The sequence below is a fragment of the Neolamprologus multifasciatus genome, chromosome 1, assembly GCF_963576455.1.
Source record: "Neolamprologus multifasciatus chromosome 1, fNeoMul1.2, whole genome shotgun sequence".
NCBI lineage: Eukaryota > Metazoa > Chordata > Actinopteri > Cichliformes > Cichlidae > Neolamprologus > Neolamprologus multifasciatus.
This window is the reverse complement of record NC_140439.1, coordinates 2,025,603-2,051,591: the sequence shown is the minus strand read 5'-3', so window position 1 is coordinate 2,051,591 and position 25,989 is coordinate 2,025,603. Positions and strand designations below refer to the sequence as shown.

Genomic DNA, 25,989 nt, shown 5'->3' with positions numbered 1-25,989 from the left:
ACCGAAGTTAATAACAAGTATGATTCAATGCAGAGAGGTCTGTTAATACATAGTGAGCGAGAAAGGTGACTGGAAAGGAAAAACTCAATGCATCATGGGAATCCCCCGGCAGCCTACGTCTATTGCAGCATAACTAAGGGAGGATTCAGGGTCACCTGGTCCAGCCCTAACTATATGCTTTAGCAAAAAGGAAAGTTTGAAGCCTAATCTTAAAAGTAGAGATAGTGTCTGTCTCCTGAATCCAAACTGGAAGCTGGTTCCACAGAAGAGGGGCCTGAAAACTGAAGGCTCTGCCTCCCATTCTACTTTTAAATACTCTAGGAACAACAAGTAGGCCTGCAGAGCGAGAGCGAAGTGCTCTAATAGGGTGATATGGTACTACAAGGTCATTAAGATAAGATGGGGCCTGATAATTTAAGACCTTGTATGTGAGGAGCAGGATTTTGAATTCAATTCTGGATTTAACAGGAAGCCAATGAAGGAAAGCCAAAACAGGAGACATCGGCTCTTTCTTTCTAGTCCCTGTCAGTACTCTTGCTGCAGCATTTTGGATTAACTGAAGGCTTTTCAGTGAGTTTTAGGACATCCTGATAATAATGAATTGCAGTAGTCCAGCCTGGAAGTAATAAATGCATGAACTAGTTTTTCAGCGTCACTCTGAGACAGGATATTTCTAACTTTAGAGATGTTGCACAAATGGAAGAACGCAGTCTTACATATTTGTTTAATATGTGCGTTGAAGGACATATCCTGGTCAAAAATGACTCCAAGGTTCCTCACAGTGTTACTGGAGGCCAAGGTAATGCCATCCAGAGTAAGAATCTGGTTAGATACCATATTTCTAAGCTTTTCAGCGCCGAGTACAATGACCTCAGTTTGATCTGAATTAAGAAGCAGAAAGTTAGCAGCCATCCAGGTCTTTATGTCTTTGAGAGAGTGAGAGCAATAACACCAAATCTAACACACCTGTTCCCCATTTGCACCTGAGACCTTGTAACACTAATGAGTCACATGACCCCAGTGAGGGAAATGGCTAATTCGGCACAATTTGGACATTTTCACTTAGGGCTGTACTCACTTTTGTTGCTAGCAGTTTAGATGTTAATGGCTGTATGTTGAGTTATTTAGAGGTGACAGCAAATCTACACTGTTATACAAGCTGCACACCGACTACTTTACATTGTATCAAAGTGTCTTATCTTCAGTGTTGTTCCATGAAAAGATATAACAAAACATTTAGATATATATGTAGATATTTGCATATTTTCCAGAGTATCCAGATAGTTTATTAATGTCTCTGTTGATGTATTTTCAGTCAAGTTATATTTTTCTACAATAGTATGTTTTTACATGTAATACTATCATTGTGAAATGATTTGCATGTCTTTTCCTGTTAACGCAGTCAGTGACTGGTACTATGACCAAATCATTGATAATGAAACGCAGAGAAACAGCAAACCAAACAAAATGGAAATAAGTCAACCTACCAGGCAGAAATTAAAGCACACGATGCTTTCAGCGTGTGATAACTGTTCCCACCAGTTAGTTCCCAAAAAACAAAAGTACATAAGGTGATGTTAGCATTCAGATTTGCTGTTGGAGGAACCTGCTGGAAAACCCTCAGCAGGTCCTGACACTCCACAGAGAGAGACCTGTTCTTACCTGCATATGCTCTCTTAATCTTATTATTAGCAGTATCACATAAACATTAAGGTTAATGCTACGTAGCCAAAATTAGCAGCTAACATTAGCAGTTCTGCATGTGGTTATCAGCTAGGCTTGTAATTAGAGTAATTTGGATCATTACTCAAAAAAAAGTAATGCATTTTCAAATTACTTGGTACTTAGTATCCTTTCCTTCGTACCTGGTGCCAAGTAATAGATTACTTTTTGGTTGCCCAGTTAAAATAAATCCTTAACATGACTTGTTTTTTTTATTACACAGCAGAGTTGAACTAAAGCTCTCAGCGTGAGGACGCAGTGTTTTTACCACGGTGTATATCGGGTTGTTTACAGGTGTGTGCAGCTGTTTTATTTTCAATATTTCTTTTTATCAAATCAAATCAAAATTTATTTATAGAGCACATATTACAAGAACAGTGTTGACCATAGTGCTTCACAGTCAGTAAAAGGATGACACAATTAAAACAAACAATAAAACAGGACAACAAACAAGAGGTAACAACACAACAAGCTAGAACAGCCAACTAGTTAGAATCAAAAGCCAAAGTAAAAAGAGTTTTAAGACGTGATTTGAAAGACTGGATAGACTCGGCAGTACGAATATGAACAGGGAGGTTATTCCAGAGTCTGGGTGCCACGGTTGCAAAGGCCCGGTCACCTCTGGACTTCAGTCGAGACCTAGGTTGTGCTAGGAGCCTGTGATTGGACGATCTAAGTGCTCTGTTGGGATTGTATAAGTGGAGTAGTTCAGAAAGATAGCTGGCCGCTAAATTATTCAGAATTTTAAAAGTGAATAAAATAATTTTAAAATCTATGCGATATTTAACAGGGAGCCAATGTAGTTTGGCTAAAATTGGAGTTATGCATTCATAGATTCTCGTACCTGTTAAAAGACGCGCAGCTGCATTTTGAATTAACTGAAGCCGGTAAAGAGAAGAGTGTTGGAGTGTTTAATCCTACTAAAGAGCGGGATTGAGAGCGGCAGCGCTTTCCAACTCCACAGTCGATACACTGACGCTTATTTTCTTTATCTTTTACCCGGCTGCCAGTGTAAATATGTTTTTAATGGCTTGTGTGGGCAAATCAGGGCCATCGTGTGTTTTTTATCTTAGGAATTTGCAATATGCTTTTAAACCTTACATATGTCTCCTGTTACGGCCTGGCTCAAAAGCCACAACATAAGCAGCAGACTGGCACCAGAGTTGTAAGAAACACAAATTTTATTTTAAAATTCTTAATAAGCTCAAACAGTTGTAACCCAAAGGGCGTAAAAGCGAGCAGTGCTCCTCAACAGCAACTTTATGCACCTCAGCAGGTGTAGTCAAATTTAACTGTGCTAACAGCAAACTAGTTGGTCGGCTTTGGTCCAGACTGAGATGCTGTTTCTGGGGAACTACTGGACTAAATGTTGGACACCATTTACGCTCCATCCAGAAAGAATTCACAGCACTAGACTCGTTCCACCTGTTGTCATGCAGCCTAACTCTAAAATTATTACGTTCAAAAAGTTTGTTTGAAATTCTTGCAAATTTATTACAAGAAATATGAAAATATAACATTGAAGAAAAGGACAATAAAGGTCACTGGGACCTTCAATACTGCAGAAATGTTCAGAATGGTGTTTTTGTTTTGAATCAAACGTGCAAGAAGTTCAAGCAAACGCTTTGCTTCATCATTACAGGGTAACGTGTGTGAACTGTGAGGTGAAAAATGAATTTAATCATTTCAGTTTTCAGTTTCAGTTTTCTTTGTCATATGCAAGTTAGCACAGGGTCAACACTGCAATGAAATGTGTTTGACGAGCAGCAGTCACTCAGCAGCATGATACAGTAGGAGAAAATATAATAAAATATAATAAAATAAAATAATAAAAAAAAATAGAAAAATAGTAAGGAGCAAAATATTAGAGAGACATGGTAAAAGAGAAAAGATGACTAAATATATATGTATCTATAAATATAAATATATGTACACTAGTGATTAAATAAGAAAATCTTGAAAAGAAATATGACGGGAGGGCAGATGGGATATTGGACAGGAATGAGCAGCAGAAAATCACAGTATTGCACTTTTAAATATAAATATCAATAACAATAAAGTGGAGTGACCAGTGCAGATTAAACAGAGTACTTGTGAAGCTGCAAGGTAGCTTCTGAGTGCTGTGTTGTGTGTGTTTAAGTGTTGTGGTTGAGGTGTTGTATGCTTAGTGGTAAAAACTGTCGGAAGAAGGCTGTAAGATAATGTGGAACACGTGAGCATCGCGGATACTTTCTGGGTGCGTCGGCGTTTCTTCTCATGCCTCTGTCAGGCTGCCAGTTTTCCTTTGACTTTCTGAAAATGTAATAATTGAATAAGTATCCTCTATCTATTGGATCGTCAGCTCCATGTGTTCAGTGGCTGGTTTATACTGATACCGCTGCACATTACATTCCCAAAAACAAAATAAGACCTTGTCATACAATTATTGCTGTAATATTTATGGCATTGTTGTAATCTTGAGAAAACAAATGTAAGATAATGACGAGGAGAAGAATCAGAGTGCGTGATCAGAATAATGAGGTTTTTAAGGCTTTGTCGTCGTCACAGTAATGCAGTGATAGAAGTTGGTATATTCAATTTCACAGTTTTTTCTTTTTATCGTTACATTTTAGTTTTTGGAAAATAAATAAAAATACAACCCGCTTGAAAAGTGAAGCAAAAGAGTGACTTGTAAATATTTCCTGGTTTTATGTGTTTAGTCACATAGACTAGAACAACGAGGCCATTTCTTTATAACTCGACTCGTGATTGGTAGTCAGAAAGGAGGATTACCCAGGTTAAGGTCACTGGATGACTAGTCAGTTATAAGCAAAATAGAAAAAAGGTCCCTAAAATGTTATTTTATTTCAGTTCACACAAATTATTGATGCTGTATTTGAAAAATGACAATAAAATGTGAGCTTTCCATCCTGAAGCAGGTTTATGTGAGACCATCTCGAGTGCCCTCTGTAGTGCACTTGGTGAACTGCTGCCAATTTTCATGCAACGTGATCAACACGAAGTGAAATGGTTAGTTCTCAAGATACGAATAATCATCGCCTGCTGGCTTTGTCGTCAGTCATCACCCTACTGCAGTGATCATATTATGTGTGTGCTGCCGCCACCTCAACAGGTGGGTCAGTCTCAATTAAATCTTCCACAAAGATTGTCTGTCTGTCTCACACTAGAGCTGGATGTCTCGAGACCACTTTTATTTGGTCTTGGTCTCACTGTCTCGGTCTTGCTGTCTCAGATCGACATAGTGGTCGGGAGATTTAGAGTCAACAGTATCCATGACACACAACGTAACGTTTGATAATGTGTCATTTCAAAAGCATCAGCTTTAAGAGCCGTGCTTACAGAGTGCTTTGTAGTGAATCAGAGTCGACTCCCACTGAGCGAGAGCCGCTCCTCACTTAATTTCCTTTGGCTGCTCAGCTCTCACACAGTGGCTCAGCTGTGCTCCAATCCCTCCGTATTGTGGCCAATCACATGCAAGGATATAAGATAATATCATTATGTGAAAAACAGAGAGGGTGATGGACGCAACAGTCAAGTGGAGCGTGCGTCTGTGCTCTCAGTGAGTGAGACAGTAGACAGCGGTGAGGACGGCTGTGCGAGAGCAAGAACACATAAATATGCCTGATACCCGTAAATGAAGCAGCGTCTGGCTGCAGCTTAAAGACTTTTTTTATCTCGGTTTCGATACCCTCTGGTCTTGGTCTTGTCTTGGTTTAGGCGGTCTTGACTACAAGTCTATCACACACACACCTATATTTTTAAAGAAATGATTATAAATCAAATTCTTTGGATTTTAATCTCCCGCAAATGTGATGAAGAATTTGAAAGAGCACTGCAGGTTTGGCACAAACCACATATAGGTGGTTCAGCTAATGTTACTGATGTTTCAACATTTTATACATGGATATAGATCATTAGAAACATGGATGTGATTTTTATAAAGACTTTATTGGAAGTTTTCGCTCCAGTCCATATGGTGTTCCAACCAAACGTATTTTTGTGTAAAATACTACAGTGTAATTTACAGACTGTAAATAAATGGTGACAGTAACAAAATTAAACAGATGTGTGAAGCTTCCCTCTGAGGACTCGGGGTCAGTCTTGCTCAGGTGAGGATGTCGTGGGCCTGCTGCTCCACCAGCATGGCCATGTTCTTCACGTCGCCGCACCAGAAGTCCAGACGCTCCTTCATCCCTTTGATCTGAAACAGCGACCAACAGGAAAGAGTCAGACCAACAGGTACAGTAATAACTACTGTAGATTATTTCAGGTCCTCTTCCCATTACTGGGTGAGCTGCTGTACACATTTGTTACATGCATAGAGTGATTGATGTTTCTATATTTAAAGAAGAATTTAAAAAGAGAGCCCAACAGATACTGATTTTTAACTGTCATACTGATATTTAGAGACTGAAAAATTAGGGCCGATATTTTTCTTTCAGACAAACATAACATTCATGTGCAGTTATTTTATCTGCTTCTTTATATTCTGCTTGGATCAGCTTGTCGGGGAAGTTGCAGATTGCCCTCTGGTGGCTAAGCTTTGTAACATCGACTCATGGTTGAAGGGTGTTTCTCGTCGGTCTTCTTTATTTTTGACCTTTTTAAACCTATCAGCTGTTATAAATGCTTATACCCACATGAGTACCAAACAGATAACATCAGCCCACCAACGAAGCTGTAAACAGTGAAAGCTGGCATCACTGTGACCAACCTGCTGCAGGTCCAGCACTCTGGGCTGCACCCAGGTCATCTGCACCTTCTGGTCCACCTCGTCAATGTTCCCTTTGATCAGGCCCACAGACAGAGCCTTCATCACAAGCAGCTCAACCTACAAACAGACCGATACAACCATCAGCCTACACGAGGATCAGCTGTATGTGACCAGTATTAGGACAAACAACTTTATCTCCAGTTATCAAAGGTGAGAATTAATTTCATTATCACCCTGTTTAAGTTACACCGTGATTAAACACACGTTCTGACCGCACTGACCTCATTAACGGGGATTTTGGCACTCTGAGCGATTTCAGTGAAGGTCAGCTGTCTGTGATTCGCAGGACGAGTGAATGTCATCTGGAAGGGAACGAGAAGATGTTCAGTTTATTGTGGACAAACTGACGTCATTACACATCAGTGTTTACAACCTAACTGTCAATCTCACCTCCATGACGCAGAGCAGCTGAATCTTCTGCATCAGTTTACCTTCTTGTGACGCGAGGTCGGGCTGTGACCAACAGAGAAAACAGTGAGTTGTCCCAAACATACACGTGAAGACTTTGCCAGATCATCTCTGGATTAAAGATTTTTCAACAAAATGCAGTTAAGACTGGGAGAAGAAACACAGGCAGAGGTCTTAAAAACAAGCACTCAGCACCTAAACCTGAAAAATTCAAACTTTATTTACAAAGGTCTTATTCATGTTCGCCTGAGGTTACCGTTACTTATTTGTGACTTTCAAACGGGGTTATTGATTATTTCCTGCACCTGCACAAACTCCAGTTTATGTGTCAGAATAAATTCAGCTGTTATAGATGACAAGTCATCATTACACACATCTCAGGCATTGAAATGAGTCCCCACCTGTTGGCCCCAGGCAGACTTTAAGCTCTGAAATTTCTCCACATTGCCTGCATTGAAGGCATATAGTGTGTCAATGAGCCACTGCTTGTCTGTGTTCCTCAGCGACTCCAGCACAGGATGCATCAGCTGCACAGAGAAGCCACACGAGTAATCAGCACAGGCAGGTCGAGCTACACAACATGTGGCTAACAGAGTTCAAATCCCACCAGCTCTCCGAAGTTGTAAACTCCCTCTCCTAAGAGTCCAGCCAGGCCGAGCGTGAACGCCCTCTCCTGCCTCTCCGTCTCTGTGAACAACAATTACAAAATGATCTGAATACGAGTGATCTGCTGTGTTCTGACTGACACGCAGCTTAATTCATGCTGTTGTTTACCTGGAAAGCATCTGATGTCCACACAGCCCAGGTAGCGCAAGGCGTCCTTATAGTAGGCAGCGTGGTCTCCAACGAGGCGATAGTATTTACTGGAGAGGTCATAAAAGCGGCCGTGGACTGACGTCACTCCAGGCAAGTTATTCAACGTTTCCTCAATTTCTTCAATTTCTTTCTACAAGTGGAAAAAACAGGGAAGGTGATAAGTGGATGGATCACTGCTTTTAAACCCAACCTGAAGATGTTTCTCCTCTCCACACACACTTTATTTACAGACTTGGATCAGGTTAACACCCCGTTTTACCACAGACTGTATAAAAAAGATGGAAGGTGATGTGAAAGTGCCCCACACCTGTGTTCTTCTTAATGGCCACGGAGGCAGCGACTCCTATGGCTGCAAAGTGAAGCTGGATTTTATACACATCCTACTTCTTTTTAACATTTTCATTTGTGTCCTGTTGTTTCTCTCACAGCCACAGTCAGAAAACAGCTGCACCTTTAGTCCATCAGTGAGAGACCACCACCCAACATGTTCTGACTTCAGTGAATATCACAAAAGAGAAGGTCGTTTCAGCCCATACAGCTCTAACTTGAGCATTTACACTAACTCAATTGGAATATATAACCTTATCAATCTTATCTCAACTGATTGTCTTTGAAATACAGATTTCACTGATTCCCTCTTCTCCATGCGCTTGGGTGTAAGGCTGTGCTCTCATCCTAAATTTGGAGTTTGTGAACGGTGACGTCTGTGAGGAAGGAGGTGGAGATGTCACATTTTTGTACGATGAGCGCAAAGATTGGAGGAAGGGAAAATGTCAGGTGTGCATGAGTGTGGCAGCAAGAAAACAATGACTTAACACCTACGAGTTATTTCGAGGATATCTACACCCAAGTGCCATTTGGACTGCACTTGTGTGTTTGACAGCTGCTGGTTTTTCTCACGCTAACAGGCAGAAACATCACGTGAACGTTCCAGGCAGTTGGAAACGCTCTGTCACATGCTATATCTGAGCTCAAGTCTGCCGACACCTCGCTCAGAGTTTTACCTTTGTGGCAGGAACGTCGTTGATCTCAAGTCTAAGATTGCCGATGGCGGTCTTGCAGAGAATCACTGCTTCCTCGCTGCTTTTCACCTGAACCAGGTGGAGACGCGCAGACGTTTGGTCAAAAGTGCACTTTACAGAATGTAACTTCAAAACAACCTGTCATGCTGGTGTCTGGTCATCTTACCTTTTCCCTGGTCTTTTCAAGAAAAACGATGGCATCTTTTTGATCTAGACACAAACAACGTTGGATTTTAATGCCAAAAAAATGAATTAAAACGGAAAGAAAATGTTCCTATTTCTCCGTACCTGACATCTGTCTGGCGACGAACAGTAAAATCTCCACCAGCGACAATGGATTGATTCTGATAAAGGAACAAAAATTATAAATTAACAGGTAAAAAACAGTAAATACTTGTATTTGCTCTGTTTAGGACAAGCGGATGAACAACTCACCTGTGTTCAAAGTCACTGATGAAGTTTTCATAAAGCTGGAAGGAAAAAAAAGAAACAAAAGAGAATATTTAGTGGACGGTGTTATTCATTACCTTAGAAATGTAGCTATGACATTAGTGAATATCTGTACCAAGGGCCTCTTTGGTATGATATGTTTTAATATATACTAGTATGCAGTAAGTCTACATGTACGACAAACTGCTGCTGCATAAACTTAAATATTCAAGATAAACTAATTATGACAATGACAAGAGACCATGTGGACGTCGGAATAATTTAGTGGCATCACTTGTCATTTTCAGCAGAACTGTACAGATACTTTGTTATGAAATGTATTTTCCATTTGCATGCTGGTCAAATCTATGCATGTAATTGCTTAAAGAAGGCCTGTTCTGCTTCTCCTTATTTTCTACACCCTGTATCAAAGGTGGATGCTCATATTAAGCACTATAAATAAACATGATAATGTTTCACAGTATGTGTAAGGAACCCCTGTCATTGCAGCAACGCAGTTCTGGCTTTAAGCACAGAAGCCCCACCCACCTGCTGCTCAAACCTTCTGTTTGCTGGGGCCAGCCAATAAGAAAAAGATTGGCTTAAATAGAGAGGGGCTTAAATCAAGAGTACGTGCAAATGAACTATGAGTCATGCAAAGCTAGAGTCCAATAATAAAAATAAGAAGCTGTGAATGAGCAAACAGGTAAAGTATGTAAAGATGAGAACCCACTCATGTTCAACGCTGCAACGTTTTCAGGGTGAAGCAGTTCAAACTGACAGAGGTCAGCTTGTATTAGCAGTAATTCAGATGTGTTATAGCTAAAAATGATCTCTAAAAGTAAAACACGTTTGAAGTGAAAGTACAAACAAGTACTGCAAATAATATATGTTTTGATGTGAACATGGGGCGTTAAAAACAGACTATTCTCTAGTCTGCAGCACAGTTTTGAAAAGGAGGGCAGAGGAACAGACTGGCATTGGGCGGCCAGCGCTGGCCCTGCTACTGAACCACAGCAGTGCGTCTCAGTGGGACTATCCAGTGCTGTGAAGCTGCAGTGCAAACACATAGTATATCACCACAGTCTGGTGCAGCTAAAACAACCTGGATTAGTGGGAAAAAAAAAACAAGATCTGGTCCAACGAGCCACCTGTGATGCCATCAGCTGGAACTCACATACTGCTGTTTACTACACAGCCGAAAGAGGTTTTAGCTAACCCCTCCACCTCTCCAATAGTGTAAAAAATACATAAACACCACCTGGCAAACTGCCGTGGGGTGGGGGGTGGGGTCAAGCATAATTCAATTTTTGGTAATACTCTATTGAAATACTGATACGTTTCTGACAAATAAGGCAACAGAATTACTTTGTTCTCAATATCTGACAATCATGCTTACTCTTGTATGTTGTGTAAAGCAGCGGTCCCCAACCCCCGGGCCTCGGACCAGTATCGGTCCGTGAGTCGTTTGGTATCGGGCCGCGAGAGTAGAGGCTCAGGTGTGAAATGTATAGTTTTCAGGGTTTTTATCGGTTTTCAGTGTTATTTTGTTATCGTTTTTATCGTTTACTCGGTTTTCCTGGGTCTTTTCACCTGTGTTATGAATAAATCTTTTTTTCGGTACTAGTTTTATTTTGTTGTATTTATCCGCGACACCTTAAAGGCCGGTCCGTGAAAATATTGTCGGGCATAAACCAGTCCGTGGCGCAAAAAAGGTTGGAGACCGCTGGTGTAAAGCATTACAAAGAGTGGCTGAGATGCAGTTACCTGTATGATACCATCGCCTGTTTTGAAGCAGGGATCTCTGACAAAGACCATCAGCTTCAGAGTCAATTGATGCCACAATCTAAGGGCAGAACAAAGAAAACGGTTCAAATCAGTCACAACTGCCAGTTCCTTTTAATTCATGATATCAGCCAAAAACGACATCAAAATATGAGAAGAGTCCAATGAAGAGCTGAGAGACTTTATTCACCAAAAATCCCATCTACACCCCCATAGAGTAGTACTCATTCTATGGACTAGACTAGACCAACAGGGCCAAACAGACTGAGCGCTACCCGAATTTACACAGAATCTTTTGGAAACAAGCTTTATTGGTCACATACACAATCATACAGAGTACAACATGCAGTGAAATGTGTCGTGTCTGAGCTGAAAGACATAGCTGTGCCTTTCCAGGTCTTGGTGTTTGGCATGGGGGGCCTAGCCAAGACCCTTACTGGATACTGGGAGGGAATCGAACTTGTGACTTCCGCTCCAAAGGTGTGGGGTCTTGATAGCCAGACAGGAACAGAAAGCAATTATCATTCCTGAGAACAGTCATCCAATGGGAAGATATGCATATCTGTGCCAAATCAAAGGAAAAGCCAACGAGGGTCACCACGTGTTACTTCGATGCTGGTGTTTTAATGGTGATGGTTTAACACTACAGTCTGTGCCACAGTTTCAGAGGCCAGAGTTCTCATTATTCTCATGATTATAAGAGTTCTCTTGTCCCCCCCCTTCTGCAGCACACTTTTCAGTGAGTCCCTCCCTGCTGCTGAAATCACGATGAACAACACAGAATTGAACTGCAGTGGCCCTTCCTTTTAAGGGAGCAGGAGATCCAAACTATGTCAGCAAAGCACCCCCATAACAGATCCACCAGATTCCCTTAAGGTTTCTTTTTAGTCTGTCTCCCACTTTATAATATTACATATCAGAACTTTCAGTTAGCCTGTGAACTTCAATTACAAACCATTATCCGTTTATAAGGGTTAAAAACTGAAAAATTGGCCACTGCATAGCTAAAAGGGCCGTCTTTAATTATTTGCTTTGTTTGAACACTGTCAAAATACCAAATGCATATAGAGTCAACTGACACATAATAAGGAAAAACAAATCCTGATATCATGGAGGCGAGAAATTAGATGTTTGTTTCGCGATTATTCCTTGTCAAACTGATTAAAAGACTGTTTGAACAGTTACAGGTTGTTTTCTTGTTTTACGGTTAATTGACACTGTTAGCAAGGATGCACAGTAACAGCTACAAAAACCTGTGACAGCACAACAAATAGACTCCCGCTGCCCTAAATATTAGTGCTGGGCTCAAACCTGAAACTCAATTAGTGTTTAGAAAACAATATCATTTTGCTCCGAATTTAAAGCTTAAGCTTACTGCCAACGTGAGCTAAAGCTATGCTACAACAGCTAACCTCAGCTCCGTGCATGACTCAGCTTGCATTTCCAATGAATGGGCTAGCTAATGTAAGCTAGGCTAGCGCTAGCGGCTAGCTGCCACTTCTTACGACTTTTGTACCTTTTGTTGTATACATCCTCCAGCGCGTGCCATTCCGACGCCAGCTCCGGCGTGGGGCTGTTACTCTGCTGCTGCTTGAGGTACCCAGTAACATCTTTCATGATAGCCACAAAATGTAGTTTATTCTATACTAATACGTGTTGTTGAATTTTTAGCTAATGTCAAGCAGCCTGTCGTGTTGTGGTAATGGGACTGCGCCGTTGCTGCCAGGCGCAAAGAATTATGGGAAATGAAGGAGGCGTTTTGGGGTTTTTTTTATTGCTAGCTAAGATTTTCTGTAACTTAAGTTGTTTGGATGCAGTCAGTCGCCTTATGTTTATTGCTATGGGATATATTTTTAATAAGCAAACGACGGATAAATTATAAAGGGCAAGTATGTGCAACTGAAGCTAAGTTGTAACGTCGTATATTACAGAACTGTCAAAAAGGAGGTCAAAGGACACAGTTCTGCAGGTCTGCAGGCAGTCATTCTATATAGCTATTTTCAAAGGAGCTTAAATCGGCTTCTGTAAAACGGTGACAGCAAGAGCCATGCAGTGAAAGTGTGCGTGAAGTTTATTTTGAATCCTACAGCTTTGTTATGGCTTCTTCTGTTAGCTGCTCGTTGTTATTGTTACCTGCCAGACTCTGTCGAAGTCTGCGGTCAAGAGCAAGCTGGACGCTCTCCGCTAAAGGTTAGTGCACAGAGAGAGCTCAAATGATGCAACACAAAATGCACGTATGACCTATTATATTTGACACAAGTATTTGATTTCTAGGCTTCGATCAAAGGAGCTCGTTTCCAAGTGAAGGTGCAACAGTTCTGTCCAGGTACCTGCATGGATACAAGAAATATGACAGCGGAGTCCAGGTGATGCAATATAGGCATCACCTGGCTGTCAACGCTGCATGTAGCGATATTTTAGTCAGTCTAATGAGCATTACAACTATAGGGATGCCGTGTGATGTCCTATTATGAGTTACTCTGATTCTCGTTCCTAATGTTGGATCAGTGGGAACATCAGTGTATCTTCTCCAGTCCCAGTGTCGAAGTGTCTCTGGGAATGATTCTGAACTCCGAGTTGCCCCTGGTGTATCCATCGGAGGGTGTATCAATGACAAATTAAAAGTGCTTTGTATAGTGATGACAGCGCCTCCTGTATGGAGAAACAACTTGCATACATTGCTCAGGTGTGATTTTCTTCCATACACTCTTCAAATGTCTGAAGGTTCCATGGGCCCTCTGCCCTTTAGTTCTTTCCATAGATGTTCATTTGGTCAGGTGATTGGCTGGGCTTTTCGAAACACTTTATTTTCTTTCTCTGAAACTCCCAAACACATACTAAACAACGTAGTGTATGCTGTGCAGTGCAGCGAGGCATGCTCAGACCTCTACACTGGAGAGAGCAAACAGACACTTCATAAACGTTCACATTTTGGACAGAGAAGACAGGTAGTTTGAAAGAGGAGTGACAGAAGCCATCCTTGAACAGAGGGCGGGGCTTATGACAACAACAGTCTGCCACCTATAATCCAGTTTTGAGAGCCCTTCCCAGGCGCCTTAACAGTGTCACATCTTGTGTCAGTTCATCTCAGTAGGTCACATGATGGGGCAAGGTTTCCCCTGAAACGTCAGCTGATAATGCCCCATGCCCTTTCTTCGCAACTTGGCTCATGTGATGAGGCCCTTGATCAACACTGGGTCAACAACCGTCTTAAGGGATAACTCCAACTAGGGCTTAAATACTTGTGACTCTCCACGATTTGCTCTTAGAACTGAAGAAGCTTCTCTGATGAGAGGTGAAACACCTTCAGGAAACTTAAAGAACTCCAGCTCCAAGCTGGCCCCAACAGTGCTCACTGGAACCTTCAGTAGTTTGGAAACTCTTCTGTACGCAGTGCCATCAGTATGCTTTGCAACAACAAAGCTGCAACAGTCTTGAGAGAGCTCCTTGGTTTTATCCCTCATCAGATGTTTATTGTGTGATACTTTGGTAACGAGACACATTTTTATATGACACCAACTGGGACTGAAGCAGCTGGTATTGTTTGCACTTTCTAACTGACAGAGTTCAGCTGCTGTCATGACTTCATGTGTTTAGTACTTTTTCCATGTCTCATTATTTTTTCACATAACTTGATTTATGGACATCTATGCTTTGATTTCTTTGCATGTGTGGATGAGTTGTTACCAACATCCGACTTTCATGTCAATAGCACTGTGACAGGAGTGACGGAGCTGACCACACGTTTCACTTTCCAGCACACTTCTGTATTAGGTTGCTGCTTCCCAATCCCCGGCTGCAGCTTTTCAGCTGCCAGCCACACATACACAAGAACAGCCTCATGACCCAGTTCATACTTTCTAAGCAGGTGTGTCGGTCTCCCTGCAGCTGCGCCACAAACAAACAAGCACCTTTAGAAATATGTTTACTTAGAAAATTGGTGACATGTTCAATACTTACTACACCCGCTGTATGTGAAGCACAAAGTGTTTTGAGTGCTCAAATTGAGTAGAAGGGTGCTATGTAAATGGCCTGTATTTATATAGCGCTTTACTTAGTCCCTATGGACCCCAAAGCGCTTTACACTACATCCAGTCATCCACCCATTCACACACTGGTGATGGCAGCTACATTGTAGCCACAGCCACCCTGGGGCGCACTGACAGAGGCGAGGCTGCCGGACACTGGCGCCACCGGGCCCTCTGACCACCACCAGTAGGTAACAGGTGAAGTGTCTTGCCCAAGGACACAATGACCGAGACTGTCGGAGCCGGGACTCAAACCGGCAACCTTCCAATTACAAGACAAACTGCCAACTCTTGAACCAGCCGTTTACTTTTTCCCAGACATGCACAATCTCTCTGCTGGACTCAGACCCGAGGGTTTTTCTCCCACGGTGGAAGTTCGTCAGCTAAGCAGCAGACCCTGGAGGATATCGCAAAGAGCATCCGGGAGCAGCAGTTCAAGAGGGTCGTGGTGATGGCTGGAGCGGGGATCAGCACTCCCAGTGGCATCCCAGATTTCAGGTAATATGGCTAGCTGTGGTTTCCTGCCCTGGAGTCTACCCATATCAGTAAAGACAAGGTGCATTCTGGTCTCGATCAACAGTTTCATTTGGATTCACTTGCAGGTCTCCAGGCAGTGGTCTCTATGACAACCTGCAGCAGTATGACCTGCCTTACGCCGAGGCCATATTTGAGATTAGCTTTTTCCACCATAACCCAAATCCCTTCTTCGCCCTGGCCAAAGAGCTGTATCCAGGAAACTACCGCCCCAACCTGACACACTACTTTGTCTATCTGCTTCACAAGAAGGGTCAGCTGCTCCGGATGTACACACAGAACATTGATGGCCTGGAAAGACGTACGAAGTTTAGTTGTTTGACATAACCGTGCATCACAGAGACGGTGACAGTGAACTTGATGTGCTTGTTTTCTGTGTTTATGCTTCTTTCTAGTAGCAGGGATTCCTCCTGAGATGCTGGTGGAGGCCCACGGCACGTTTGCCACTGCCACCTGCACCGCTTGCTTGAGGAAATATGAGGGCGAGGACCTCAGAGTGAGTCAGAACGCACTATTGCATAAAAATGATTCAGAATTTTATTTTTTGTTAGGGTTTTTTTGACAAGTTGGATATTTGGGATGTGATGAACAGTGCTACTCATACTGGTGACACACAGCTTCTGGCTGTAAATTTCATGTTGCTTTCATAGTAGTTCCAACTTTGAAACTAGTACACCGACACTAGATAATGGAATTTTAAAATGCCAGAAAAACCTCCAAAAACAACCCAACATTTATCTTTCAAAGTGTTTTTAGGAAAACTTTTTAGAGGTGAATGGAATTTTTTTCCCAGTAATCAGTGGTGCCTGCAGAGATATGAAAGTTACATGTGCCATGTGAATTAATATGAATTAGGGTGAAAGTTTCCTCCATGCTGAGGGCTCTACGTGCCTCACTGTAGGGCTGCACGATTTTGCATAAAATGAGAATCACGATTTTTTTGCTTAGAATTGAGATCACGATTCTCTCACGATTTTCTTTTCCAGTATAAATATTTATTGCGCTTATTAACTGCACATCAACTTCGTAGCAGTTGAGACTGAACATAAAAACAATAAATAAACATAAAAACAAATATCTCACATTTTGTCGTTGCCGCAAAATGTTGTACTGCTTGAAATTCCGTCTCCACCGTTGCTCGACACTGCGTGTATAGAGCAGGTAGAGCAACAATAGAAAAATAGTTGCGGGACGGCACTGTGTAGCGTTTGTCTAGGGTGTTGATCATTTTCCTAAATCCCTCGTTTTGCACAGTGTTGATGGAGCCATATCTTTGGTCAGGTGATAAGTAATAGCCTCCGTAATTTCTTTGTGCCTGCGAGAGTTCGACGGGTATAGGGAAGCGCTGTATAAGGTTCCTGTTATTGATTTTTGGGTGGTTGACCGGGGCGGATTTTCTCCTGTCACTTTCTCGTCATCCCTGACGTGCTCTCCGTTGTTTTTTCCCTGCCAATTTTAGCAGCCAGCTTCTGTATCACGTGGTATAAGGCTCCGCCCTTGTCATTTGTTGAGCAGGAAGAGTGAGCGCTTGTTTTCATGCAGATTACGTCCCGGATCAAAATGCGGTACAATCGTCTCTTTTTTTCCCCTTTTTTTTAAATCGTTGTCATTTGGAAATGAGATCGCACATAAGTATGAATTGAGATCGCGATTTTCTAACGATTAATCGTGCAGCCCTACCTCACTGTATCAGGGATCGCAGACAAGCTTGAGTTTTATTCTGTTTTGTTCTTTATCAAGTGTTGGTGTTGTGAAAAATGTCCTTGTTGTTTGTTTTGATTTGATTGATTTTTCGCTAAACAAGCAAGGAAGAAAGCAGCGCTTCTTAAGTTGGCAGGATAATAAACCAATGACCAGACTGAGATGTTGAGCAGCTGTTCAGCACATGATTAGGATACGTGTAGTGTTTGTTCCGTTCTGATGTTCAGAGTCTGCGTTGCTGTAAGACCCAAACTTCACGTCAGCTGTGTGGATTTATGCTTTCTTCTGTTCCTCTGTAACAAGGATTTTGTTTGTTTGCGCTGCAAGTTTCAGATGAGTAAAAAAACATGCATCTGCTGTCTACAAGAAATATGTTTTTCCCTCAAACTTGTACAGGTGAACTTTAAAGTTCTCATAATTCATTCAAAGAATTTGCAAATAAGCAATTATTTCTTTCTTTTTTTAACGGATTTTTCAGGTTGTATTTTCATTGAAATCTGGTGTATTTGTGTCATACTCTGATTAGTTTAAAACATTTAGTTGGGAAAAAAAATCACTTGTAGACAGTAATTTGACATTTTGTGTTTTGTTAGCCCGACGTGATGAGTGGGACGGTCCCCAAGTGTCCCACCTGTAAGGGCGTGGTAAAGCCTGACATCGTGTTTTTTGGTGAGGAGCTTCCACGACACTTCTTCAAGTATATGACAGACTTCCCACTGGCAGACCTGCTGATCATCATGGGCACATCACTGGAGGTGAGCTTCAAACTCAGGCAGGAAACACACTACCTTCACACAGTGAGGCCTGTAAGTGTTTGGATTTTAAATCAAACAATCGAAACGTGATTGTTCAGACTTTCATTCAAGGGTTTAAACAAAAGCGCTGTGTTATGAACAGAAGACCTGTTTAGGAGTCACAGCCATTTTCAGAGGCTCAAAAGTAACTGGACAAATTAAAATCAGTTTAAATATAAGAATTGTTACAACACTTGGGTGAAAGTCATTAACTAACATGGATATAACAGCAAAATAACAAAAAATGCTTCTTTGTTCAAATACTCGATGCTATTTAAAAAAGAAGATGTGAGGAAGTAAAGCTTGGCGGGTGAAAAGCATCTTCTCTTTGAAATGTTTGGTTGGTAATTTTGTGGTATGATAAAGTAACCACAGTATAACCACTGCATGTCCATGGCACCATCTGTTACAGCTGCAACATGTACATGCAGTGTGACTGCATCATCTACATTCTTGTTTGAGGGTTCATAAAGGGCTGCAGTTAACTCTTTGCTCTTTAGGTGGAGCCTTTTGCCAGTCTTGCTGGAGCCGTTCGCAGTTCTGTGCCCCGTCTTCTCATCAACAGGGACTTGGTGGGGCCGTTCACCTGGAGCCGCCGGCCTAATGACATCGCGCAGCTGGGTGATGTGGTGAGCGGTGTGCAAGCTCTGGTTGATGCTCTTGGCTGGACTCGGGAACTTGACGCTCTGATGGCGGCCAGCACTGAGAAAGTGAGTGCGTCATTAGGTTTTAGTTCAGAAAATCACATCAAAAATCGTCACATTCCGGCTGCCTTGGGCCTTTTGGATAGTTTTCTGGCTTCGTCCCAGTCCAAAGACATGCAGTTAGCCTGGTCAGGTTCATTGGTGATTCTAAATTGCCCACAGGTGTAAATGTGAGTGTGAATGGTTGTCTCTGTGTTAAGCATGTGACAGACTCGCAGCTCATTGACGGTATACCCTTCTCGTCACCACGCTGGGCGGGCGGGCGATGTGGACACCCAAGTTTGTGAATGCAGTATCTCAAGAACAAAGCGACGTAGGAGTCTCAGATTGATACCATGGTATACCAAGGTTCTCAGTCATCCAGGTCATCATAGTCTAAGGAGCTTAGAAAGAAACGCGTCTGGGACTAGGGATGGCTATCGTTTAGGTTTTATCCGATACCGGTGCCAAACCGGTACTTTTGAAACGGTGCCGGTGCTTAAACGGTGCTCGAACCGGTGTTTAAAGAATGGAAGACACAAACTTGCCCTAAAACCTCTCATGTTCAGCTGTTTTTTTGTAAAAAGATAACAATGTTAGCCTTTTCTGCAGCTATAGGGTATATATGGTACCACTCTTGGCTGGAAGCAGTGCTTAAACAATGGAAAAAACCCATTTTTTTTCCAAAAACCTCTCATGTTTAACTGTTTTCCACTTTTTCTTTGGTCATTTTAGCCTTTGTATCTGCCATCAAACAAGAAGACAGCCGCATGTAACTATGACAGTGTTTGCTAGTTCACCTTACATGCATTAATTTAATAACGTGGTTAGCGTACTCAACGTAAATTACACACGAACAACATTAAGCTACTCACGCAGAGAAGAACGGCTGCTGCTACTGGTCTTGGGGGATGTTGCTAACTCCACGCCCGCAGTAGATGTGCTCGGCGTGAGGTCTCGCAGCAAGCTATCAAATACGGCGCATTTCTCAGCTTAAAAAAAACGCTATGCATCGCCAGGCGTTCCATCAGATTTGAGGTGTTACCTCCTTTGCACAGTATCACCTTAAAGCACTTGTTGCAGGCTGCTGAGTTTGCATCTTTTGCTGTGAAGTACAGCCAGACTTTGACCGCTTCACCTTGGGCATTTTTAATCTGTAGCTCTGCTCTAAAAGAACGTACGTACCTGGACCCGCCTACTATCCTCGGAAAGGTAAAATGATTGGCTAGAATCCAAAGTGTATGACATCTCAGGGGGAAATAAAGCACCGAAATGTGCGCTGCTTTTCGGTCTGGTTACTACCGTTTATGTCAGAACCGGTGCCATCATGGCACCAGATACCGGTACCCATCCCTATCTGGGACTCTCCACCACCTCTCTGCTGAGAGGTGAAACGTCTTCAAGCAACTTAAAGGAGTCCAGACGCGTTTCTTTCCAAGCTCCTTAGATTGATACCATGGGTGTATCTACTAAAAATTGTTGACCAGTTTGAATCTTAGTGACCTTAACTTAAAGGTCAAGGTCAGAGGTATGTGATAACTCAAGAAGGAAGTCAGCTAGGATTTGAAATTCACACCATAGGTGCATCCAGTAGGAGGCCTCGGGGGACCACTGCCAGTGTTTTTATGCTATGAGTTATAGTAAACGTTGTTATTTGGTACCTTTCTCTAACCGCTTGCTACTGCACTCGCCCAGTCTCACATTCACACAGCGCCTTTATCTATTTGTCATTGACATGTGACGCAGTGACTGCATTGGGACAACTCAGGGTTCAGTTTCTCGCCCACTGATACCATCAGAGAAACCATCTGACTGATAGATGACCTGCTCTGCCACGTGAGCAATAATAAAACACTATTTAACCAGAATATCTACTAAAGCGGACCAGATGTGGTCATTTATTACAAATGATTTGTTATTAAACTCTAGCAGAGGAGCTTTGAATGAGTCGCATTTTTAAAAAGTCTTAATTTATCTCATATTGGGCCTTTCATCCTTTCTTATGACATCTTTACCTTGATTGGCCGCCCGTGTTTCAAGTACTCAGAGGGTTTACTTGGACAACTTGGACTACTGAAGTCTTGACCTTATTTAATAGATAAAGAATATACCTGTGAAAATAAATGAATAAATAAACTAAATAAAAGGAACACTTCAGAAACTCATCAAATCAAAAAGATGGTGCTGGATCTCCGCTTGGACTGGATAACATATCAGGAAGCAGAGGATGAAAGGACGCCACGCTGCTTAATGGATGGAAATAAAAAAGATTAATTATCAAAGGTAGTTTGATCATTTTAAAGACACTCTGAAAGTAAAATATGATGCGGCAGTCTAGTACGTTTTGACAAAATTTCTTTGCAGCAACTCAAAATGGTACTCTGTGGTTTGCCACATGTTTGTATGCAAGCCTGACAACATTGGTACATGTTCACATTGAGATGGGTCAGGATCTGGATCAGCTCATCGCTGAGCTCCTGGACAGTCTGAGGAGAAACCTGTCAGATTGGGATGGACTGAAACATCATGTCCCAGAGGTTCTACTGGGTTTAGGTCAGGCGAGCGTGGGGGAGTCAGCATCAGTTCCTCCATCCAGATCTGCCTGCATACTCTCATACCACAAGAGGCTGGAGGAATCCAGGACCAACTGTACCAGCGTAGGGCCTGACTGTGGGTCCAAGGATTTCATCCCAATACCTAATGGCAGTCATGGTGCCGTCGCCTATCCTGTAGAGGTCCGTGCGTCCCTCCAGCCCGGCAGCCATGCTGGATGATGATAACATTCTCCACAGCTTCTTCAGACCTTTTCATGTCTGTCACATAGGCTCAGGGTTAATCTGCTCTCATTTGTGAAGACCACAGGGTGCCATTGGTGGAGCTGTTTTGATATTCAATGGATGAATCACACGCCATGGTGCTGGGCAGTGAGGACATGGTCCACTAGAAGATGTTGGGCCCTCTGGCCACCCTCATGAAGTCTGTTTTTGATGATTTGGTCAGAGAAATCACACCAGCGACCTGCTGGAGGTCCTTTGGTAGCTCTGGCAGTGCTCATCCTGTTCCTCCCTGCACAAAGGAGCAGATACCGGTTCTGCTAATGGGTTAAGGACCTTCTATGTTCCTGTCCAGCTCTCCTGCAGAACCCGCTTGCATCCTAGAATCTCCTCCCTGCTCTTGAGACTGATGTTGGGAGACGCAGCAAACCTTTGGCAAAGACATGCATTGATGTGCCATCCTGGAGGACTACCTGTCCAATGTCTGTAGGGTCCAGGTATTGCACTGAGCTACCAGTAGTGACCCTGACCCTAGCCAAAGGCAGGGGTGATTAAAAACAGTCATAAAAGATAAGGAAGGAAAAAGTGTCAGTGGTGTCCACCTGTAAAACTATTCCTGTTTTGGGGGTTGTCTCATTGTTATCACTCTAGTGCACCTGTTGTTAATTTTATTAACTCGTTAACAACGCTCTCGGCTACTGAACTGATCACATCAATATCCCAGAACCCAGAACTGAGCACAGTATTGAGCACAAATCTCACTGAAAACTTCACTAATCAAACTGTACGTACTTTTTCTGCAGAGTGCACCAAAAAAAGAAGAGTGACACAAGTTCACAACATCAAAAAACGAGGTTTGACTTTACATCAAACACACAAACTGTAGGATGAAGTCCAGAAGACTCGAGGTTTACCAGGATTTCAAAAATGGGATCAGTGGAAACTATCAGACTGGTAGATAAAGAAGTTGTATAGTGGAAATGTTGTGTAATTAATGCTCAGTAAAATATGAATAAAATACTGTATAACAAAGTTTTGTGTGCAGTAGCAATATTGAGTACAGCACACAGTATTGTACAGGTACAGTACTCACTGGTACTTTATTTTATTTGTAAATGCACAGTTGACAGACCCAAGCTATCCTGTTAATGTGCCAGCTTTATTTTCACCTGCTGTCTCAGGGAGGTTATTGGCATGAATGGAGCCTTTTTCACTGGAGAGTATGAATCCCGAAGTCTGCTGCTCACCATCTTCAGCTCATGCTTAATGCTAGACTGAGTTAAAGACTGAAACACTGATTCAGTCAGTAAGAACAGCTCACAAATATGGAGTCATACCAACAAAGAAAGGCTGTGTAGAATGTGAATTAAAGGGTAAAATAGGGATTATTCTTCACAGACGAATCCACACTGAGTGGACGCGTGTGTGTGTCGATGGTAATGAAGTCATTGTACACAATCAGAGAGATCGTGGGTACTGATACACTCATGATGTCAACGTTATGTTTGCTTTTTGGTAACACTGCCAAAAAATTAGGGATAAAAACAGTTATTAAACAGCAGAGGGAGTAAGAGGGCAGCCTAGACTGTAACACACTCCTGTTTGAATCCTGCTGAGTGCTGTAAAGAATAATGGGAACTGCAGCTGAGACCACATTCACCTACTCTGTTTAAAATATAATTAAAAACGAAAAAAGAAAAAGTTTCTGATGGATATATGATGAGTTCAGTTTCTCCTTTTCTACAGTTTTATCTGCTCATCATTCCTCTGTATACACTGACTCATCACTTGTACATATAGTTAAAATAAATTTGAATTTAATTTTCATGCAAACATCTGATGTTCCCAGATGTTTGCATGAGGAGTAAACAGGTTATATGTGTCTGTGATCTGTCGTGTATTTGTACAAACTTGAACTCCTTGCACAAACAAACAGGCAGAAGTTGCTCTAAACAAGTGGTTGTCAAATGTTTGGGATGCCTCATTTCAGAAACTGAAAAAAACGACACTATTTTTATTAATCCTTATTCTGCTGTCACACTAATGAAGACAGTGGCGGGAGGCCAGCGCGTGACCAGTGCTACTGTGACCGTGTGCAGTAAAATTGCAGTCTTGTTGATGATCGGTTTGAGGACGGGTCCAGCTCTGCGACCACTTGCAGTTAGCTGCGGTCTTCAGAACAGCTTTGGTGCATCAACATGACAGTAAAACAGCAATAAGATGGAGTCTGTCTCCTATCAGTTTGACTATGCAGTCTAGTTGCCAGTTGCTGCCAAGTTGTTTGTCTGTAACTGGCAAACTACTTACATTAAAAACGTAACAGTTGACACAGAAATTACAACACAAGCAGTGACGCAGTTGCAGCAGGATGGAGGTATAACTGCTCAGCAACCTTACTCTTATATTGGATTACCACCAGCCTGCAACCAGAGGAGGCGAGTCCCCTATTGCAAAGAGACACATCACAAACAAGTTGCACTCACCGACTCAGACTGATTGCACCATTTTAATAATCTGTATGTTTATATGTCTGAGAGTGATTGTAGTCAGTCCAGATTGTTTGAAGACAGATTGTCATCCTGCAATCACATACATTGATTTCTCAACTTCTGGGTAGTAGTTGGTCTCCACAAGTATTTGGTCACCAAATGTGAAAAGATTCAATACAACCACCAAGTTTTCCTTGCTGCAAGGATGTTGCCATCTACTTTTACTCTAGAGCAGGGCTGGGCAACTCCAGGCCTCGAGGGCCGGTGTCCTGCAGGTTTTAGATGTGTCCTTGATCCAACACAACCGATGATGATTCAAATGGCTAAATGACCTCCTCAACATGTCCTGATGTTCTCCAGAGGCCTTGTAACGAACTACTCATGTGATTCAGGTGTGTTGACCCAGGGTGAGATCTAAAACCTGCAGGACACCGGCCCTCAAGGCCTGCAGTTGGACGCCCCTGCTCTAGTGTGAGTCACCAACAAAACAGATTTGAATAAAATGTCGTATAAAAACGTCAGCAAACAGCTGTTTAGTTTCCCTAAAAATAAAACCATGCTATTCAACTTCAATTCATGGGATTCTGGGTCCTAATACTGGTGCCCACTCCACTGTTTCCAGTTGCACCTAAGAAGTAGACGGTGTGCAAGAAAATTTGGCTCTTTTTCTTTTTTAAAAAACAGTCCATTTCAGGCCGTTTAGCTGCTGCTGCCGTCTGTCAGCATCCAGTTCCCCGTACTAAAACCCGTGTTGGTAATAAAATGCACCCAGTGCTGTCATTCAGAGGCTTCTGAATGTGACACATTAAGTCGAGAGGTTGTCTCTCACTGCTATCGCTGTAATAAATGCAGCATTGTTGTGTACATTTTGGATAACTGCAATAAAATCTTACAGAACGGCTCCAGTAACATCATAATTGGTTTTTATACAGCTGTTATTTACTCTTTCATTGACAGTTTTTAGAGGAGAGAAAACTGAGTTAACCTTGCTGAGCTCTTCATAATGTGCGGTGAGTCGAGCTTTGTATTTGTGCAGAACATTACAAATTTGATCAAATTCAGCTTTAGCTTTTTAAATCCAGCTCTCACACCTCACTCCAATTTTCACCTCCCATTTCTCCTCAACCTTGGAAGAAATGTGTTTTATGGTGCTGCTGACATCTGTGTAACAAGAAATAGAGCTGATGTCATCTGCTGCAAGGCTGTAATGTTTCCCTCCTTTCATTGTACACTGTAAAATTGAATTAGTTCCCAGAACTCAAAATAATTGAGGAAACTCGTTGCCTAAAAAAACTAAGTAAAGCTTACTTAAGATGACTGTTAGGACAACTTACACATTGCAAGTCTGCAGTATTAAGAATAACTTGATATTTCTGACTGTACAATTTTAATTGTTTACCTACTGACAAACATTTCAAGTTCAACTAAATGAAAAAACTATTTGTGGTAACCTGAATATGATTAAAAATAATTAACAACACTTTTTGTAATGATGTTAAAATCAGCCCAACTTTTATTTTCAAACACAACAAAGTATAACAGCCAACATACTGGACACTGTTCTGCTGAACAACAAACAATTATATTGCCATCACTGTTATAATCTTGCAATGAAACAAAGTCTCAGATGTAATTATTCTGAAAATAAGTTTAGGCCTACCACAAGTTTGTTTTGTACTTACATTACTTATATAATCAAAATAAAATATTTATTGCTCTGTCACAAGTGCAGTCTCTGATTTAAACAACACATTTGTTTTTCATTCCAACACAGGAGCTGGAATGTTGTAATGTTTTAAAGATGGCTTGTTTCCAGTCCAGGCATTACTGCCTGAATGACTGTCATGGATCGAGGTGATCCAAATGTAAGTGCAGAAGAAGGTCTTTAACTTCCCTTAAGTACAGGGGCAGTGGATGTGGGTTGGAGATGCAATGAGCTTGAACCTGCAGGCGACCATCTTCACTGACCACACCATCTGTGACGGAGGACTCATCTCTCCTGGTGTCCTGCAAGCAAACAATCATATTTT

General features: G+C 42.0%; 2 protein-coding genes across 3 annotated transcripts; one reads left to right on the top strand and one right to left on the bottom strand.

The window, feature by feature from the left end:
• Nucleotides 1–5,651: 5,651 nt before the first annotated feature.
• Nucleotides 5,652–12,682, bottom strand: psmd13 (proteasome 26S subunit, non-ATPase 13). The gene is made up of 13 exons (XM_085161477.1): nt 12,473–12,682; nt 10,939–11,017; nt 9,178–9,212; nt 9,031–9,086; nt 8,909–8,952; nt 8,725–8,811; nt 7,679–7,850; nt 7,512–7,591; nt 7,306–7,431; nt 6,887–6,949; nt 6,718–6,798; nt 6,437–6,553; nt 5,652–5,923 (listed from the first exon to the last, which is right to left on the bottom strand). Exons 1-13 carry the CDS (start codon nt 12,571–12,573, stop codon nt 5,828–5,830), a joined length of 1,137 nt encoding a protein of 378 aa, XP_085017603.1. The 5' UTR covers nt 12,574–12,682; the 3' UTR covers nt 5,652–5,827.
• Nucleotides 12,683–12,722: 40 nt separating this feature from the next.
• On the top strand, nt 12,723–25,813 carry sirt3 (sirtuin 3). Of its 2 annotated transcripts, none has more exons than XR_014874347.1 (8): nt 12,723–13,146; nt 13,231–13,282; nt 15,303–15,482; nt 15,587–15,819; nt 15,914–16,014; nt 17,813–17,974; nt 18,579–18,723; nt 22,274–25,813. XR_014874347.1 is itself a non-coding variant. In XM_085161488.1 (8 exons), the coding sequence occupies exons 1-8, from the start codon at nt 13,053–13,055 to the stop codon at nt 22,295–22,297; spliced, it is 1,056 nt and encodes a 351-aa protein (XP_085017614.1). In that variant the 5' UTR covers nt 12,723–13,052; the 3' UTR covers nt 22,298–25,722. The 2 variants fall into 2 exon arrangements, 1 of the variants encoding a protein (XP_085017614.1); XM_085161488.1 differs by having other exon boundaries at nt 18,514–18,723; nt 22,274–25,722.
• Nucleotides 25,814–25,989: the final 176 nt, after the last annotated feature.

What these genes read in the sequence shown, in the direction of transcription:
- psmd13 (XM_085161477.1), bottom strand. Translation starts at nt 12,573, where the DNA reads ATGAAAGATGTTACTGGGTACCTCAAGCAGCAGCAGAGTAACAGCCCC. An exon ending in CCAAAATCCCCGTTAATGAG is followed by an intron (nt 6,554 to 6,717) that starts GTCAGTGCGGTC and finishes GTCTGTTTGTAG; the next exon opens with GTTGAGCTGCTTGTGATGAA. An exon ending in GAGTGCTGGACCTGCAGCAG is followed by an intron (nt 5,924 to 6,436) that starts GTTGGTCACAGT and finishes TCGCTGTTTCAG; the next exon opens with ATCAAAGGGATGAAGGAGCG.
- sirt3 (XM_085161488.1), top strand. Translation starts at nt 13,053, where the DNA reads ATGGCTTCTTCTGTTAGCTGCTCGTTGTTATTGTTACCTGCCAGACTC. An exon ending in CTGGACGCTCTCCGCTAAAG is followed by an intron (nt 13,147 to 13,230) that starts GTTAGTGCACAG and finishes TTTGATTTCTAG; the next exon opens with GCTTCGATCAAAGGAGCTCG. An exon ending in TCATGGGCACATCACTGGAG is followed by an intron (nt 17,975 to 18,513) that starts GTGAGCTTCAAA and finishes TTTGCTCTTTAG; the next exon opens with GTGGAGCCTTTTGCCAGTCT.